Source organism: Sander lucioperca, chromosome 12 (genome assembly GCF_008315115.2).
Source record: "Sander lucioperca isolate FBNREF2018 chromosome 12, SLUC_FBN_1.2, whole genome shotgun sequence".
NCBI classification, from domain to species: domain Eukaryota; kingdom Metazoa; phylum Chordata; class Actinopteri; order Perciformes; family Percidae; genus Sander; species Sander lucioperca.
The window spans coordinates 7,574,593-7,592,704 of NC_050184.1; the positions used below are offsets into that span (position 1 = coordinate 7,574,593).

The 18,112-nt window shown below is 41.1% G+C and overlaps 2 protein-coding genes across 3 annotated transcripts; one reads left to right on the forward strand and one right to left on the reverse strand.

Annotated features, from left to right (window-relative positions):
* Positions 1-324: 324 nt before the first annotated feature.
* On the forward strand, positions 325-8,535 carry alas2 (aminolevulinate, delta-, synthase 2). The gene is made up of 10 exons (XM_031286325.2): positions 325-474; positions 1,854-2,205; positions 2,292-2,387; positions 2,535-2,757; positions 3,227-3,411; positions 3,543-3,722; positions 4,570-4,734; positions 5,905-6,173; positions 7,405-7,567; positions 8,031-8,535. The coding sequence occupies exons 2-10, from the start codon at positions 1,875-1,877 to the stop codon at positions 8,192-8,194; spliced, it is 1,776 nt and encodes a 591-aa protein (XP_031142185.1). The 5' UTR covers positions 325-474; positions 1,854-1,874; the 3' UTR covers positions 8,195-8,535.
* Positions 8,287-17,752, reverse strand: ttc34 (tetratricopeptide repeat domain 34). 2 transcript variants are annotated; one of them, XM_031286323.2, is made up of 8 exons: positions 17,193-17,752; positions 14,417-16,168; positions 12,955-13,177; positions 11,668-11,860; positions 11,111-11,277; positions 10,367-10,640; positions 9,962-10,176; positions 8,287-9,553 (listed from the first exon to the last, which is right to left on the reverse strand). In XM_031286323.2, exons 2-8 carry the CDS (start codon positions 16,135-16,137, stop codon positions 9,008-9,010), a joined length of 3,339 nt encoding a protein of 1,112 aa, XP_031142183.1. In that variant the 5' UTR covers positions 16,138-16,168; positions 17,193-17,752; the 3' UTR covers positions 8,287-9,007. The 2 variants fall into 2 exon arrangements, with proteins under 2 accessions (XP_031142183.1, XP_035863733.1); XM_036007840.1 differs by lacking the exon at positions 17,193-17,752 and having other exon boundaries at positions 14,417-16,410.
* Positions 17,753-18,112: the final 360 nt, after the last annotated feature.

Below are 18,112 nucleotides of genomic sequence, written 5' to 3' on the forward strand. Positions count from 1 at the left end.
TTGAAGACTTGCACTGTAATATGTGTCACATGTATGGGCTATATTCATATTTTGAGAAATGTTAAAAAAAAAAAAAAAAAAGCGTTACTATATCACTTTTACTAACTATAGCATCGATTTGATATTTGTAGACTATAACGAATATTAGTTTACAGTGACGTTATTGTGGCTTGTAGTATTTTAATTATTTTTAAAAGCGATATTATTATTATTAAATAGCCTATTAATATTATTAGTATAACTACATGTAAGCCACACATACACACACACACACACACACACACACACACACACACACACGCGCGCACACACACACACACACACACACACACACACCCTAAGCTGAGACTCATATGACCCCTCTGAGGGGTGGGAGCAGAGCTGATTGCTTTTCAACATCTGACTAATAACTGTTGACACTTTCTGACCTGTCTATTTGCTGTTCTGAAGTTCGTCCTCAGTGCAGGTCAACAGGTAAGCTTCTTAACTTCTTACCTGTTTCATTATTATTATTATTATTATTATTATTATTATTATTGTTATTATCATCATTATTATTATTAGTAGTAGTAGTAGTAGTAGTAGTGGTAGTAGTAGTAGTATTAGCATTAGTATTAGTATTGTTGTTGGTGTTATCAACACTATACTATTATTATTTAGATTTAGTTAAGATTAGTTGTAGTAGTAGTAGTAGTAGTGGTGGTAGTAGTAGTAGTAAAATTAGTAGTGGTGGTGGTAATCACACTAGTATCATAAGTATTATTGTTATATACACTGGCATATTAAAATATGTATTGATATAGTGCAGGCCACCATTGTAAATAAGAATTTGGTCTTAATGACTTGCCTAGTTAAATAAATGTTTAAATAAATATTGTTACACGCTATACATAAATATAGTATACATTTTTATATTCACTTGTACTTTATTCATCCATCCATGTAGTGGAGAACACACAACATAAATGAATATGAAGGGATGGACACATAGTGTTTCCATAAATGACTTGGCAGTCAATGAGAAGAAACATGAGATGTGGATAGTACAGCCTATAGCTAACTATAGTATATGTGGCTTTTTTTGCTTGTGATTAATAGTTACATGTTTTAAATTCAATTAAATAAAATGTTTTAACAACAACAACCAAACAACATTTCTAAGATAAAACATGTGACTACTTGTGGTGTTTAAAAGACTCCAGTCTTTGACAGACCAACATAAAGATAACATCTAACCACAAGAGAAAGCCACAGATTCTTAGAATTACCTTATCTGCTGACCACAGGAAATTGTGAGGGGAGGTGATACAGTTGGTCGGCCTTTGTTTGTAAACTAAACTACACATAGAGTAGCTCATCTGCAAATTAAAACCTGGATTAATTAATAATTTTTTTGTCATCGTTTAGTTGATTATTTACATGCAACATTCATTTCGTCCTCTGAGTCTGAAACACATTTTACAGCAGAGAAATGAAAGTTATTAATAAAAAAAATTAGATGCACCCCTGCTGTGTTTTATTGAGGATTATTTGATAGGTAACCAGCCTCAGCTGATGACGTCTGTCAGGGCAGCACTCGAGCGCCTGCAGAGTTAAGATAAACAGCAGTAACCTGCCACACCCTGGAGGAGGCACCGACTGCTCTCTGTAGCTAAACTGAACCACTATATATATATATATATATATATATATATATGGTATGGATTTAATTGCAGTCAGGATGTGTAAAAGAGGGTTATGTATTTACTTTTGCCTGAACCTGCAATTAAATCCATACCCTTTACAAATATAACGCATATGCCTTGGAGTTTGTGCAGAATAAAATTAATTTTCCATCTTTCATCCTAACTCAGAGTAAGAACAGCTGCACTGCAATGGCTGCCTTCCTTCATCACTGCCCCTTCCTAAAGTCTGTGCCTAAGCCAGCTTTGAGGAGAACTGGAGCCACCTTGCTGTCTCTGGCCGATCAATGCCCCATCATCACTCGCCAGATCAGTGTGAGCGGCACAGCCTCTCTGGAGGCCAAGGTGGGCGTCTCACCCATCAAACCCAAGAGTCACCAACTTCCCACAGTTGAGCAAAGGAGGCTGTTTGCTCAGAGAGCTACTCAGGTGGCTGTGTCTGTATCGAAGGGCTGCCCCTTTGTCACCTCTGAGATTGGGATTGTCCAAGCCAGCCCTGAAGTACAGGAGGACGTCCAAGATGGTAGGAAGAATTAAACAGGTGTAATGAGGCTGAAGTGAACACAAGACAAAATAGTAACATCTCACAATGACACTTCTGTTCCACAGGTTTGATGACTTCTCTGTTGAAGGGTTTAAAGGATGCAATCATCCCAACACCAGCTCAAACCAACACTGTCACCCACCTCCTCAAAGACAACATGGGTGTGTTTTACAGTTAAAATGAACTGAAAGCCTCTAATATTATAATATGATGCAGTCTAGTGAAACCTGTTTCTTTATTTGCCTAATTAGATTAGCTGTTCATTGAATGCTGTCACTGAATCAAAGTCAAAACTATCCCCCCTGCAGTTGGTCCCAGCTACGACTATGACCGCTTCTTTATTGAGAAGATCTCTGAGAAAAAAAAGGACCACACGTACAGAGTCTTCAAGACCGTGAACAGGAGCGCTGAGGTCTTCCCGTTTGCTGAGGATTACTCCATCTCTGGGCGGGAGGGTTCCCAGGTGTCCGTCTGGTGCAGCAATGACTATTTGGGAATGAGTCGACACCCACAGGTGCTCAGTGCGATCAGGTATCAGGAAATGGGAAAAAAAGCAAATGTCATAGTTTTACACAGTTGTTACACAATGTGTCTGACAGCATTTTTCTTTCAAAACTGTGTTAATAGTTTTACATTGTGGAGATGAAGTCCTTTTAATGGGTAGGTCTAATAATTCATTTTTCAAGATGAATTGTGTTAGGACCTGCCTGTCACTGATTTTTTTTTACCTTTATTTTCTTATTTTGAGACTTGAATGTTTTTGCTGTCAGCTCTCTAATCAACTCAACGAGGCAAAGGTCAAGTTAATCAGGTCTTATGGTAGTCAAGTCCAAGTCCAGTCACAAGTCTTACTGTAAGACTGACTTGATTCTACGGCTCTGGCAAAAAGCAAAACTTTTTTGATATTTGAGACTGAATATGAAAGAAAAATTAAAAGAAGGAGATGGTAACCCCTTTCATGGCATGTAATGATTGATCCTTTTGTTCTGGATGATCGCAGAGATGCTGTGGAAAAGCACGGCGCAGGAGCAGGCGGGACCAGGAACATCTCAGGCACCAGTAACTTCCATGTGTCACTGGAAAAGGAGCTGGCACAGCTGCACCAGAAAGACGCAGCTCTGGCCTTCTCCTCCTGCTTTGTGGCAAATGACTCCACCCTCTTCACTTTGGCTAAGATGCTGCCAGGTAAATACTGACCACTGATCTATATTTTACATTTCATACATTGTAGAAAAGGTGATACTATGTCAGAGTTGATACTGTTTAGATAGAAGTCATCTCTACTGGTTTCATGGTGTGTTCACTGTGGCGTACAGGGTGCGAGATCTACTCTGATGCAGGGAACCACGCATCGATGATTCAGGGCATCAGGAACAGCGGAGCCAAGCGCTTCATCTTCCGCCACAATGACAGTCGACACCTGGAGGAACTGCTGCAACGCTCTGACCACAAAACACCCAAAATAGTAGCATTCGAGACTGTGCACTCAATGGATGGTTAGTACTATGAAGTGTTATTTGCAATGATAGAGCAGATTATTTAGATTTACTTCATTTATTCAATTAATCAGCTATATGGTGGAGGGTAAAGCTACTTAAACTTACCCTTTGAATGCAGAAAGAGTCTAGATATCAATCAATTAAATGTAAAAATGTATATTTATTCACTTACTTTTTTATTAAGTAATACTGTATGTGTACAGTTTTAAGAGAAAAAATACAAATGTAGGTGGCTGTGTGGTTATGAAAATATCTAGCTCACATTTAAGCCATACAATATCTATAGTTTGAATAATAAATTTTAAAGAGGAAAATACAATGGGCCATTTAAAATCTCTTTTGTTCTGATAAAGCAAGAAAAACACTTAAAACACTGGGTTTTAAGTACCATTAATGAGAAGAAATCCCACTTGCAAATTTACTCATTCTATATGTATATTGTAAATCAAGAAAAAGAGAGAGCCATGTTTTGAGTACGTACAATCTTCAATCATTCAGTCTGAATTATTTGTCATTCATCACTGTCTCCCATGGGAGGAAGTAGTTTCCCCCCTCAGCTTTCTCTATGTGATATTACACGGCTGACAGCTCCATAAAGCACAAACTGAAGTAGACTGAATGGATGACTGGGACTGTTTCAGAATTATTTAACACTAACACACAAAGGTTGTGTTAATATAAACATTTTATGATTTGTTGATTTACAAATAGTGTAAATAACTCTCCACATATAAGCATATACATCTAGATCTTACACAGTGATGACATTTGCAGGATGAATTTCCTGCTGGTCACCTATATTGGACACTTCTAATAATAACATCTTATTCTCTGGGGCTTCCAGGTGCCATATGTCCTCTGGAAGATCTTTGCGATGTCGCTCATCGTTATGGAGCTCTGACGTTTGTTGATGAAGTTCATGCTGTGGGCCTGTACGGAGCCCATGGAGCTGGAGTGGGAGAGAGGGACAACATTATGCACAAGATTGACATTGTTTCTGGGACTTTAGGTGAGTATCTTTTGAAAAGCTAAACTTCTTGTCTTTTGAACATTTCACAAGTATCTCTATTTTGTTATGAAAGGTATGATGAAATATACTATTACACTAAAAGGGCAAGGCAAACAGCTTCAAACTGTCGTAGATTAATTGCCTCTTTTTTTGGCCAAACTCCCATTTACAGCCCTTTGCACTAACTGACACTGTCATATTGCCAACACGGCAATAGCTCTCAACAAGTATGAGACTGCTGCGCCGATGTTGGTTAAATGATGGCAGGATGAAGCAGAGGTTTTATCAGCGGGGTGTCGGCTCTACTCTACTCCTCTCTGGTCGCACTGATAAAACCATCATCAGGGAGTCGGTGCAGTGTGTAGCTTTATGACAACTGCAGGGTTTTAGGTAGAAATCCCTGTCAAGCACATATCAAGTGTAAACTAATCCTGCTTTACAATGCATGACTTGTCAAGGCCTAGTTGCAAGTGTTCACTTGGCAATAAATAAAGACACAAGCTCAAAGTAAAATAAATGAATAGTGTGACATTAACCCACAAAACTCACGGTACGCTTTGATACATTATGATGATGTCATAATTTGACACAGAAGCAACAATCAATCAATCATTTATCAATTCATAATATAATTTAACTCTATACAAGTATATTTGGGACTTTAAAATATAACAGTCAGAGTTTAGTCTCACTATCAACAGAATATGTTGGTAGAATGTGTCATGCTTTATTAATGTGTATCCATCGGATTCTTCTTTCAATCTATTAGCATTCAAAACTACAGTAGTATGATTAATAATCTACATATGTATTAAAAGTAAAAGTACACAATATGCAAAATGGCTGTTTTCCAGCTGTTGTTATTGTATAGGTTACATAACTGTATTATTATTATTATTATTATTATTATTATTATTATTATTATTATTATAACAGCTATATATACTCTTGGGTAGTTTTATCTGTAACAATGCATATTTCATATGTAAACTATTAACATATTAATATATATTAATATTAACCATAAGGTAACTTTAGCTGTCAAAAAAATACATGGAATAAAATATGTTGCCTCTGAAATGTGATAGTGTAGAAAATGTGTACCGCAAATTACTGATTATTTTCTGTCTCCTCACCTCACATGCTCTTTGTCATCTGTTGCTGTTCCAGGCAAAGCCTTTGGATGTTTTGGAGGCTACATCGCCAGCAGCGCCGCCCTGGTGGACACAGTGCGCTCCTTCGCAGCCGGCTTCATCTTCACCACTGCCCTGCCCCCGATGGTCCTGGCTGGAGCCATGGAGTCTGTCCGGATCCTGAAGAGCCCCGAGGGGCAGGTGCTCCGCAGAGCCCACCAGAGGAATGTCAAACACATGAGGCAGCTGCTCATGGATAAGGGCCTACCTGTGGTCAACTGTCCTAGCCACATCATCCCCATACGGGTATGAAGGTTTGGCAGTGCTGCTGCCTCCTCTACCATATCTCACTTCACCAACTCCTCATCTGACTATTCTAGTTGTTAGTAGTTCTAGTTAGAGTATCTTTTAGGTCAGATAAATATTAACAATGCAATTTATCTCATAATTGTCACAGAGAATAATCTTATAGGAACTGCATGACAACGCATTTAGCTGTTACATCATTAGGGAGCAAGTCTGGCACTTATAACAAAAATTGTCTGTATCAACCCTTAAGATTAATATAAGAAACCTTTTGTAACATGCCATTTTGTAGATGCAAGATGCAGCCTTTTATGAGCATCACTGTATAGGTTTTTTTCACTTTTGACATGTCACTGTAGGAAAGGGTGCACAATGAAATCAATGATGGCTGGATTCCATTTGGCTGCTTCAGTTTCAGGGTCCTGGTATTGCACATGCTGGTTCTCTGTCACACTGTCATGACTTACTGGGACACGTGAATAGAAAGGAGCCATCGTTATGTTGTCAATGTTATTAGTAACCCCTGAGTTTTTACGACTATGATAAGTCAAAATGTCTGTTGTGATGTGGTCTCGCATTGCTAGACCTTCCTCCACAGCGCTGCAGAGGAAGGTCTGGCTAGTCCGCACAGCAATCCGGGATGGGAAAAAAACGTGCTCTCGTTTATAAGCATTTCTTTAAACCAATCACAGTCGTCTTGGGCGGTGCTAAGCGCCAAGTGGAGCCACGGTGCCGCTGCAAAATAGTCTCGGGAAGGAACTTGTTTTGGTGGAATATGTGTACGTTCAAAAGTTGTTTTAGTCGTGCAACGGAAAACTCAGATTGGACAGATAGTCTAGCTAGCTGTCTGGATTTACCCTGCAGAGATCAGAAGAGCAGTTAACCTTAACCCTCAAAATTTGCATTTGAATTATGCAAACTTAAATCTTTTTGTGATACCATTTAATTTGTGATTCCTGTTTAAAATTCAGTTATTGTGACTTTATCATGTTTTAAGGCATCATTTAAATGCTAATTGAAATAATCAATTTGTAATTACTTTTTAAAAATGCATCATATGATTTTAACGTAACACAGAAAAATTCTATGATAATTCCAGTGGCATACTTTTGACTCCATTGACCAAAGCAACCATAGTAATGGCTTCGAATTCCTACACGTATGACATAATTGTGTTGAATAAAAGCAACCACTAAACGGTTCACATCACCTTTCATCACCCATTTTCTAGGTGGGCAACGCTGAGCTCAACACCAAGGTGTGTGACACCCTGCTGGAGAGACACAACATCTACGTCCAGGCCATCAACTACCCCACGGTGCCTCGTGGTGAGGAGCTGCTGCGCCTGGCTCCATCTCCTCATCACAACCCCGCCATGATGGACTACTTTGTGGGTGAGTGTGGGGATCCTTACCAAAATTAGGTCAGAATTGATCTAGTAAACATTTAAATAGGTTAAGCGAGGACTGGATGGCCTGGTTCCTGTGGAGCTCCAAGGCCCGAGTAAATAATGAGGTAATTTGAGAACTCGATTTTAAAATCTGTGCACATTAATTTGTTTGTTTCCCCCCCAGGAATGGCCAGTACAAGTGATTTATGTTTTTCCTCAGTGAGTCCCTTTGCTTTGTAAGCATGTATGAGTCTCTTGGCATCCACCTGTCACGCAAACCTGCAAATGCAGTAAAATGACAATATTCTGTAGAGACCATTACGTTGTTGCCCCTTAGTAGCAAAACTAACACCATAACTTTGGTGCTAAAATGAGCAGAGATTACATTTTAAGACAGAGACGTTAAAGAGAAATAAATATTTGCCTTTAATTGTTAAGTCTTATGAGTGTCTGTGTTTCATCCACAGAGAAACTGGTGGAGGTGTGGCAGGAGGCAGGGCTCCAGATCAGCAGCCCGGCCACAGCTTCCTGCACCTTCTGTGACCGCCCACTGCATTTTGACCTTATGAGTGAGTGGGAAAGATCCTACTTCGGCAACATGGAACCACAATACATTACTGTGTTGGCATAATACCAAAGTACATGTAGCTTCTCAACACAAGTTAGACATACAGTAAATGGATACATGTAATTCTAAATTCAACATCTTTTTAAATTATAAAGTCCTTCTTCAAGTGCACTGAGAAGAGTACTGATTTTAGCGATTTTAGTGATTTTTGTGAGTGGTATGAACTAAATTCCAATATTTATTTCTGTTTTCCTGTATTTATGCTTATTAAATTATGTGCTGTCATGGATATGATTAAAAAAGTGTGCCTTCTCCATTTCAAAAGCATAAAACCTGCACATTGGGCACTTTCTTAAATCTATTATCTAGGTGTGATGGTTTGACTTAAAATATATTTAATTTCACGTTGCATGATTTCCTTCATATCATATAATGATCTTGACCATCATGTTTTGTTTCTGTTACAATAATTCAATTACTGATGTTTCAGTCATAAAATGTATGAAGTGCTGAGGTTAAATCATTCATAAAATACGGGATAATAAAACATTCAATACGTGTGGTGTTGAAAATATCTACCATTCACATACTCCTTTCATATTCAATACACGGCTTTGCTGTAATTATAAAGATATAAAATACTATAACAAACACTGTTGTTAATCCTACAAATTGAAATTGAAATTGGAAGACATAATATGAACCGAAGCACCGTGTCCTCAAACAATTAGAACCATCAAACATGCTATAAAATTGTGGAAGATTTCTCATCAGTTAGATTGTTCCTCCACAGTATGACATCTTAAGGTACAGGCACTGACACAGCTACATTATGTGAGCTCAGCTGGAGCTCCTGTGCGATTCTGACTATCAACACTAGTTGACATTGCAGGGGCTGGCTACTTCTCGTTTGACCTTTGCCCTCAGTCTGCGGAGCTCTGTGTTGTCACTGTCCACAACTAGACCACATTCAATCATTGTCCAGGCTTTACTGAGCTGCTGCTCCCCATAGTGCTGCAGAGCTCCCCGCAGGAAGCACTCAGCCAGACGTAGCCTCCCCAGACCAGCCTCCACACACTGGATGGCTTGGTTCCTGTGGAGCTCCAAGGCCCGAGTAAAGTCCTCTAGAGCAGCTCCTTCTCTGGAACAGAGCACCAGGCTGCGGCCTCGCCGACACAGGTCTTCCGCCCACAATTGGTGCTCATCTGAGCAGCTGGAGTCAGATCCATTGTGTTTCTGGATAACTCTGTCCAGGTCAGCTATGGCCCGCTCGTGTAGGCCCAGGTGAGCGAGGCACGCAGCCCGCTGGCGAAGATACTGGAGTCTGTAATTTCCCCCTGCTTGTACTGCCACAGTCAGGAGTGTGAGGGCCTGATCCCACTGGCCACCTGATGACACACTGCTGGCCTCCTGTGCTGCTGCCTGTTGCAATATAGATGCCGAGCAATAATATGTAAAATATTTATAAATACATACAATACTTTAGTCTAATTAAGGTAATACGCTGTTGCCCTGTCTTGTAAGTATTTTAAACCTGTTTGTTGATGTTCTCTGATGCATACCTTTCCATCAATTCTGAGCTTACTGTCCATCTCAAGCATATGAAATATATATTGTGATTGAGGTTCAGAGAGAACCTCCTAATTGATGGAGGTGCCACTGCAGTTTTGTTTTGTTTTTATTGTTTGATATATTTTAATCAGCACTGTTACACCATGACAGTGAAGTATATAATAATTATATATTGCTCTCTATCTATAACCAGCACAAACAACTCTGGCAATGCCACTCTTTCTAAACTGAATCCAGGATTCCTGCACGTAGGCTTACCTGTGCCATGCATTTGCGCTGATTGATTGGGATAAGGGCCAGCAAGAAGCCCAGACTGGACAAATCTTTCTCAGTCAGTTTGCTGAGCCTGCGAGCTGCGCTGCGGTAGTTCTGCTTCCAGGCCTCCAGCACACCCACCCTGGCCTGGGCCACTGCATCTCTCGGCTCCTGGCCAAACACCTGGCACAGATGAGCGGCTGCTGCCTTAACTTCACCTGGAGTAGATGGATAACAGCAGGAGTAAGGATTACTGTAAACCAGGAGCACCAGGTTCAACAGTTCTCTTTATCAAAGTGGAAACACCGCACAGCCTAAACCAAAATCTTCTAACCAGACAATTTCCATTGTCATCAAGGATCCCACTGAGAATTTCAGCAGCAAAGTTTGGCAAAGTTCCCATCTCACCTTTGGCCAAGAGTATGTCCACATAGAGGAGATGCCATCTGGGGTCTCTGCAGTCTGTCTTCATCAGAGCTCCACCAATTGTAAAAGCCTCTCTGAGCTGCTCTTTATGGCAGGGGACAGCATTGGCGAGCAGGATGTCCGACAGATTGGTCCGACAGAGCTGATGCAGCCAATCACAGACGAGCTTCCGTGCCTTGTCCTTGAGTGATAGGATGTCTTTGGTGACTATGTCAGTGTTTATTTGAAGTGCTGCCAGTATATCACGAGTACATTCCTGAGGGGAAGAGGCAGTTTGAATATTATATTTAAATTGAACATGCATATCGCCGACACTTAATAATACGTCTGTCTTATCAGCCAATATTTAAATGTTTGTGGAAAAAATACATCACATCCCCTGAGATTATGTAGAATATATTTGCCCAAATTATTTCTATTGTTAGGTGTGTTGACTGTCTCTGCCAACATGAAATGATACATATTTTGCCTCTTTTTTTCTGCCCACACTGGTAAACATAAGCATGATACTGGCAGTTTACAGATGTCATTATATATTGTGCCTCCTGAAACTCTAGTTTTTTCAAACAGTTACCTTTCCAGTCACCAGTTTCAGCCACTAATGTGTAAATCTGCCTAGTGTGGCTTGAAGTCTAGAGAAGGCCATAAAAAAGGAATAAACTGTTTTAAGTACTGTACAAGCTCTGAGCTATGGCATGTTTTGACGGTGTTTCAACTCAAGAATACCTTTTGTTGGTTCAGCATGAGATAGGTGAAGCCTCTTCCACAGAGGGCCTGAACGTATTTTGGGTGCTCCTTCAGTATGGCACTGAAATCAAAGATGGCTGTCTTTCGTTGGCCCAGCAGGGCATAACACCTCGCTCTCTCCAGTAAAGACTCTGCTGCCACGCCACCTTGAAAAATACAATTATTTGATTAGTTTCAAAATATTCACAGCATTATCATTTTCAATTGCATTGATTGCTTCCATATTTATACCTAAAGAAGCACTGATCCAAACACACAGAGTATGTATGATACGTGTTAAAATTGCTTCTGCTCAGGCTGGCTGTTTCATAGTTAAATAATACAGAGCTAATCTGTCTGCTTTGTGTTCAGGGTTTTGAAAGTTATGTACCTCTGGTGAAGCCAAACACAGAAGCAAAGCCTCTGTTTGGTGCCAACCCTTCTCTTTATCCCTCAAATCCTATCTAGATTAAAGTATTACCCACTATTTATTAAGTCAACAATCAGAAACAGACCAATAACAAACATCAATATCTCATCAATCAGATTCTAATCACCAGAGGCCATGATGGCAATGGAGAGATATGCCACAGCCTCCCTGACAGCGCTTTCCTCTCGCATGCCCTCCAGGATGCGTTTAGCAGCAGAGTGGCAGTGCGCCTGCAGAAGAGCCCGGTCCTTCTGTTGTGCTACCGCCAACAGGGGGCGCAAGCAGCTCGTATCGCCGCACTGAATGAGCTTTTTAAGCAGCTGCAGAGAAAACAGATATGAAATCTTTATCTCTTTCACTGTCAAATTAAGAAATAAATGTATTAAGATACCTGACCTGACACACCACTGTGTTGTTACTTTATTACATCAGACTTATGAACATAAAAAAAATGGTATTCAGTTCAGTTAATCACTTGGGATCGACTACACTTATTGACCAATATTAACGTATAACAAAATTGAAAATATTCTATGGCAAACGTTCAGTAACCACATTTCTTTTTATTATGTAGTTATAATGTGTCGCAACATTTCTTAGCTGTTTAAAAACTAGAAACATGACCTTAGCTTAGAGCAGATCCAGGCCTATCCAGTTTACTTTACACTCCCAAACTAAAATGTCATTTTAATCCTGGAGAAAAGTGCTTGATATTTAAATAAAAGGAATTCACAGTCACAGCTCTATGGGCTACCTGTGACTAACATAAACGTAGAACAGTACATAGACTGGAGTCAGTGTTGACTAAAAAACATTCAAAATTCAATTACATTAATTCAATTCATTAATAAAAAAGACTAAATCAACTGATTTGTAGTTTTAATGCTGAACATGCTGGTGATTCTACAGGTGACTAGACTAGTTTTAATGTTTCTCTTGTCTGCTGGGCAGCACTGTGGTTTATCATGTTGCAGCTCTGCTGTAGTATATTATTTGTGAAGGCTACATCAACTCATATACAAATTAAGAAAGGGCGTGTAATTGAGTCCTTGTGGATCCTCCTGATTTCTTGAATGAAGACACTTTGAAGCTGTGCCCAGAGAGAAATTTAAGTGAATGAGAATGACACATAAATACTAGTAAGAAGAAGAAGAAGAGAAGATCTTGTCACACAGTAATCTTAAATGGCTACCTGTTTCTGCTATATGTGCAGAAATTACAGTTTGGATTGTTAAATCTCTGATTGAAACATTTGCCGAATCTTCATATGGCATGAATCATAAACTGTTGAAAACAAATAAATAATAATGACATTTTTCCTATCAGGCGAGAACGCACTCTGGATCCCGCTTGAAAAAACATGTTGGTGCCTCTGCACCTCACTTTTGGGACCCACTGCCCCAAACCCACATACCTGATTGGTGTCATAAAGAAAGCCTCTGTGCAGCTGTAGTAGGGCGAGGCGAGCCAGGATGGGTGCCCGAGGACTGCTGGGCCCAATGGAAAGTAGTAGGCGGTAGGCCTCCTCCACTCGGCCAAGCTGGTACAAGGCATCTGCTGCCAGAATTTGAGACCCATCATCACCGGGCTGGAGCTCCATCAGCAGCACAGCCAGAGACTGGACACCAGCTGGAGTCCTAATGCATGGGGCAGGAAAAAGTGCAACACCAAGGAAATGCTTTTCAATGAGAAAACATGAATGAGAACAGAGATAATAAACTGAAATGTGTAGTTTTATTGAGATAAACTTTAACCACAGAACTAAATACATTTTCAAAAAATGTGCATAGCTAACTTCTGATTTTGGATAAGTGACACACCCTAAGCCTTTTTCACAGCAGACATTTTGACTTGTCATAGCAGGAAAAGTACAGGTGTTACTAATAACATCAACGATGGCTCTGTTCTAAATGTCCCAGTAATCCATGATAGTGTGACAGTGAACCAGCAGCCGACAGATATTTAGAAATGATGTTCGGGTTCGGGTCGGGCTCGTTCATATCAGTGCGATAAGGCATTTGTTGTAAAATGGTGCTGCGGCTCCTTTAAGAGAGCTCAGTGTGTGTGTGTGTGTGTGTGTGTGTGTGTGTGTGTGTGTGTGTGTGTGTGTGTGTGTGTGTGTGTGTGTGTGTGTGTGTGTGTGTGTGCGTGCGTGCATGCGTGTGTGTGTGTGTGTGTGTGTGTGTGTGTGTGTGGAAAGTGGGCAGAAGAGAGAGAGATAGAGAAAGAGGAAGAGGAAGCAGACGTGTAGATGCGACCAGAGCAGAGTTGGTGGAATCAGTTTAAGTTTTGTACACAGTGTGTGCGGTGTCCGAAATAAACCTCAGACTGAAAGCCAAGTTCATTCATTTGCTCACCAGAAACGGGATTTTAACCCTGACGTTATATAACGTCGGCCCTGGAGGTAACGAGTCTCCCCTTGTTTTCTTACCACGGTCGGAAACTAAGCAATCAGGAAAGGTTAACACATTGAACATTTTAAATTTAAAACAGCTTATTAACGTGCGCTTGTTGCCCCGTGTGCGCTGATACGCTCATCTGTTGACATTTCCGAATGCCTTCCTACAGTTGCTTAATAAAAGCGGGCTTTCCACACAAACAAACGTAGGCTACATGTGTCATTAGCATGTGAAAAAAATTTGATTTTAACTGTGTCGGGCTCGAGTCGGGTTCAGTTACAGCTCTGTCGGGCGCGGGCCCTCACTCTAAACCAGCATGCACAATACCAGATCCCTGAAACTGAAGCAGCTAAATGGAATTCAGCCATGATTCATTTTATTATTTACACCTGTGCTTTTCCTACGGTGACATGTCAAACTGTGTTCCAAAAAAAGGCCTATTGAGTAAACTGTTTGTTTGTGAGACAAACATCATACCCTGATCTGTGTTTGTTTCTCTTTGAAGGGGCCTGGGGCTGATCCCCCTGCTGGGGCTGTTGGGAGTCTTCACTTGAACTGGACATGGATTCGTGCTCCCCTGTCCCCTCCAGCATGACTCGTCCCTGCTCTAGTAAAACAGTAAACAGCAGCCCCCTGTAGTTCCATGGTACCAAGCAGCGAACAGTCAGTGCGGTTTCCTGAGGGTGCAGCCTGCTAGCTGTCACATAGTCTAGAGCTGTGAGGTAGTGTAAGCCGCCAATCATGCGCAGGAGCCCCCTGCCACAGAGTGCACGCACACAGCTGGATGGGTGGGGGGCATTGTGTTCAATCACAGCCTGGAAGTCTTCCAACGCTCCCTTGTGGTCATCTGAGAGAAGTCGTGCATATCCACAAAGAACCTGCACTGTGTTTTGATAGCTCTGCTGACCTTGGGCAGCAGCTAGCTGGCTACAGATGGAGAGGGCCTCTTTGTGTTCTCCTCTGAGGAGCAGACAGTCAGCCAGTCGTACCCGCAGCTCTCTGCCTCCCCCATCAGGCTCTAAATGGCACAGAGTCCGTAACTGAGTGATCACAGGGTCCAGAAGCTCAACTCCTTCAGAGGACCGCAGGTCTGGACGGATGGGGACCCGTTCTCTGTAACCAGACAGGCCTCTCTCTGCCTGCTGACGGAGATGGTTGCGAGCAGCCACCCCTGTACCATGATCTGTGAATAGCTTTTGAAAATAAATTCGGGCAGTGGCAGGGTGTAACTCAAATGCTTCACCCAGATCCCTGCATGCCTCCGCAATCCGTCCACCTGCAGACAAGCAGGCAGCGGCTCGACTGGTTAAGAGTCTAGCTCTCCTCTCAGGAGGGTCTTGGTATGATTTGTCTGTGCTACACTCTGACGTTTTCTGACAATAACCATGATGCAAGAGAGCAGAGTACACCTCTGCACTGTCCATAAACCTGCCTGTCAAAAATAAATATGCTGCTTGAAGTTCATGCACTTCTCTATTGCCAGGTGAGATAGCCAACAAAAACTCAATAATTGTAGAAGAAGAAGAAGCCTCTATATCTAGCTTATCATTCTCATTTGTTGTCACTGCACACTCGCTGTCAAATATCAGAGAGGGATGTATGTGCAGTAGTTGGTCTGTAAAGGCCATCACTATTTTGGTTAGGTGCTGAGCTTGTCTGCTTTTCACCAGTGTGACGGTTTCAGATTTGTTACTCTGGTAAGCTTTGAGGTAAAGCTTCAGGCCCTTGATACTGTGAGTCTCTGAGAGCAAGCAGGCCAGGGCACGAGTTATCTCCAACACCATGCGAGTCGCATCTTGTGGATGAGGGTTTTGCATCCCTTCAAGCAGAGCAGTGCAGCGAGCAAAAATCTCCTCGCAGCCATGCACCCCACTCTGAAGGAGTGACTCCATCTTAAAAATGGTGGCTGACAGATTGTTAGGGCAGAGTGTGGACAGAAACACAGCTGCAAGACCTTTGTTAAAACCCTGAGCAGGGTGGTTCTCCCCATGACTGTCAAGCCATCCTTCTAGAGTAGAGATCACCCCACCCATGCCTGACTTCAAGTTCCGCATGTGGGACACGGTGGAGGCGGCGTGAGTCCTGAAGGCAGACATGTAGAGAGAGGTAGCCCTCCCCAACTCTCCGGCCTCAAGGAGCTTGTCTCCATCCTTACATAGCTCTGAAACATTAACTCCAGGTCGAACCAGAGCAGACATGATCAGGCAGCATTCGTTTTTCTCTCTTCACCTATTCACAGTGATGACAACATTGACGGTTAAAAAAACATGAAATGAGGATTTTAAGTTATTTTTCCACTTTCAAATGATTGTTACACATCAATACTCAGCATACTGTATCAACACATATCAGAACAGGATTTATTGCCAAGTAAGTATCACACAAGGAATGTGCCTTGGTGACTGGTGCATAAACATATTAAGAGGAAATAAACACTAAAGCAAATTACTGCAACAGAAAAAAAAAACATAAATATAGAATAGAAATATGACAATGAAAAAAATATGTAAAAGATGCGATAACCTAACAAATGTACTAGCCTATATAACACAACAGATATTTTAACTTGTCATAGCAGGAAAAGCATAGGTGTCTATAACATTAGCATGGCTCTGTTCTATTCAAGTGTCTAAGTAAACATAACAGTGTGACAATATGAGTAATACAAGGACCCTGAAACTGAAGCGGCTAAATGGAATTCAGCCATCATTAATATATAGTATTATTTTTACTGCTAAGATTTGGCCCATTGTGGAACTGGCACTGATGCAACTCTCTTTAGCAACAGTATCACGGCCCATTATTAACAAGAAACACTTACTTATTAATTACTTTCAGTCAAGCATGTTTGAAAGTCTTTTTTGCACCACCGTGCAAAATTGGGAATATTGTGTCAAATGTAAGGACAATAACGTTACCCTAAACTTTAGGGCTTTCCAAATTCCCAAATATTTCAAATTGTTTGCTTTAGGGCCTAAAGCAAAACATGTTGTGCACTAATATTACTTGGACAAATAATATATAAGTGATAAAAACTTTGGTCAAAATTAATCAAATGAAATGCTTAATTTTAATGTGATGATTTTTTGCATACTGAACACTATTGCCCTCTTGTGTGGAGGGGGTTTCTTGCTTTCTCTGGCCCGTGTTTGATCTTTTGGCCTTTTGTTCCTAACAGTATATAGGCCTACCCACCAAGACCTGAACAAACCCGAACTAAATTCGTGACCTTTTGAATAAGGAAACAACTCACCGATAGCCTACGGTCGATGTCAGTTCATTTTCTGTAACTGAAGGTCCCGAGGACAGAAAACCCGGACCCCATTTTTGTAATTCAATAGCTCTCAGCTCAGAGTTGCCAGGGCAACACAGTGTGTCTGCTGATACAACAAAAGCTGCAGCGAAGTTTTTTTTAAAGTCTGTAACAGGTGGAAAGACACAGAGATAGCAAGGTATTAAAAAACCGACCGAAACTAGATTCACGTCACTGTAAAATCCTCCTGGCTCTCTTCTGTTGTCGGAGTGGGACTGTCCTGATGCGTGAGCTGTTGTTCTTGTGAGCACGGGTCCGGTTTCCAATGGAAACCACTAAACGCTCGTGCTCATAGGAAGACCGCAACCGCAGACTGACGGGTGTGTTTGAGACTGACCGAGACGCGTTGTTTCACGGCTTAAAAGTTGGCGATAAAATCTGTTCCTTTACGTTAACTGAGGCAGAAGTAGGTGGTTAGTGCTTCTAGGAATGATGAAAGCGAGAAAGAGTTGTGAGAAAAGTCGTTTGTTCATTATTTTCCTCTCAGATATTTTTACAAAGAGCAGAACATAGTAAAAATGTGCTAAATAAATGTCACTTTTCATATCTACACAAATTGCGTGTAACGTTCAACGTGCAACGCTCATTTCTATTAGGCTACTGCCGGGGTCAATGGCATGACCAATGCTTCCAAAAAAAATGGAAACTCGACATTTTCTCATGTGTAGCATAAGGGAGTGGCCCACATTATAGACGCCACAAATATGACATTTTAAAATTCCTATTAAAAGTCAGCATGGAAAAGCAGGTGAAAAGTCTACCAAAATGCTGCATTCAAGTATAGTTGTAAAATGACTTAATTCCCACATCATAAAGCTACTTGAAAGCATATTAACATGTGTACTATGCAAAAAAATAAG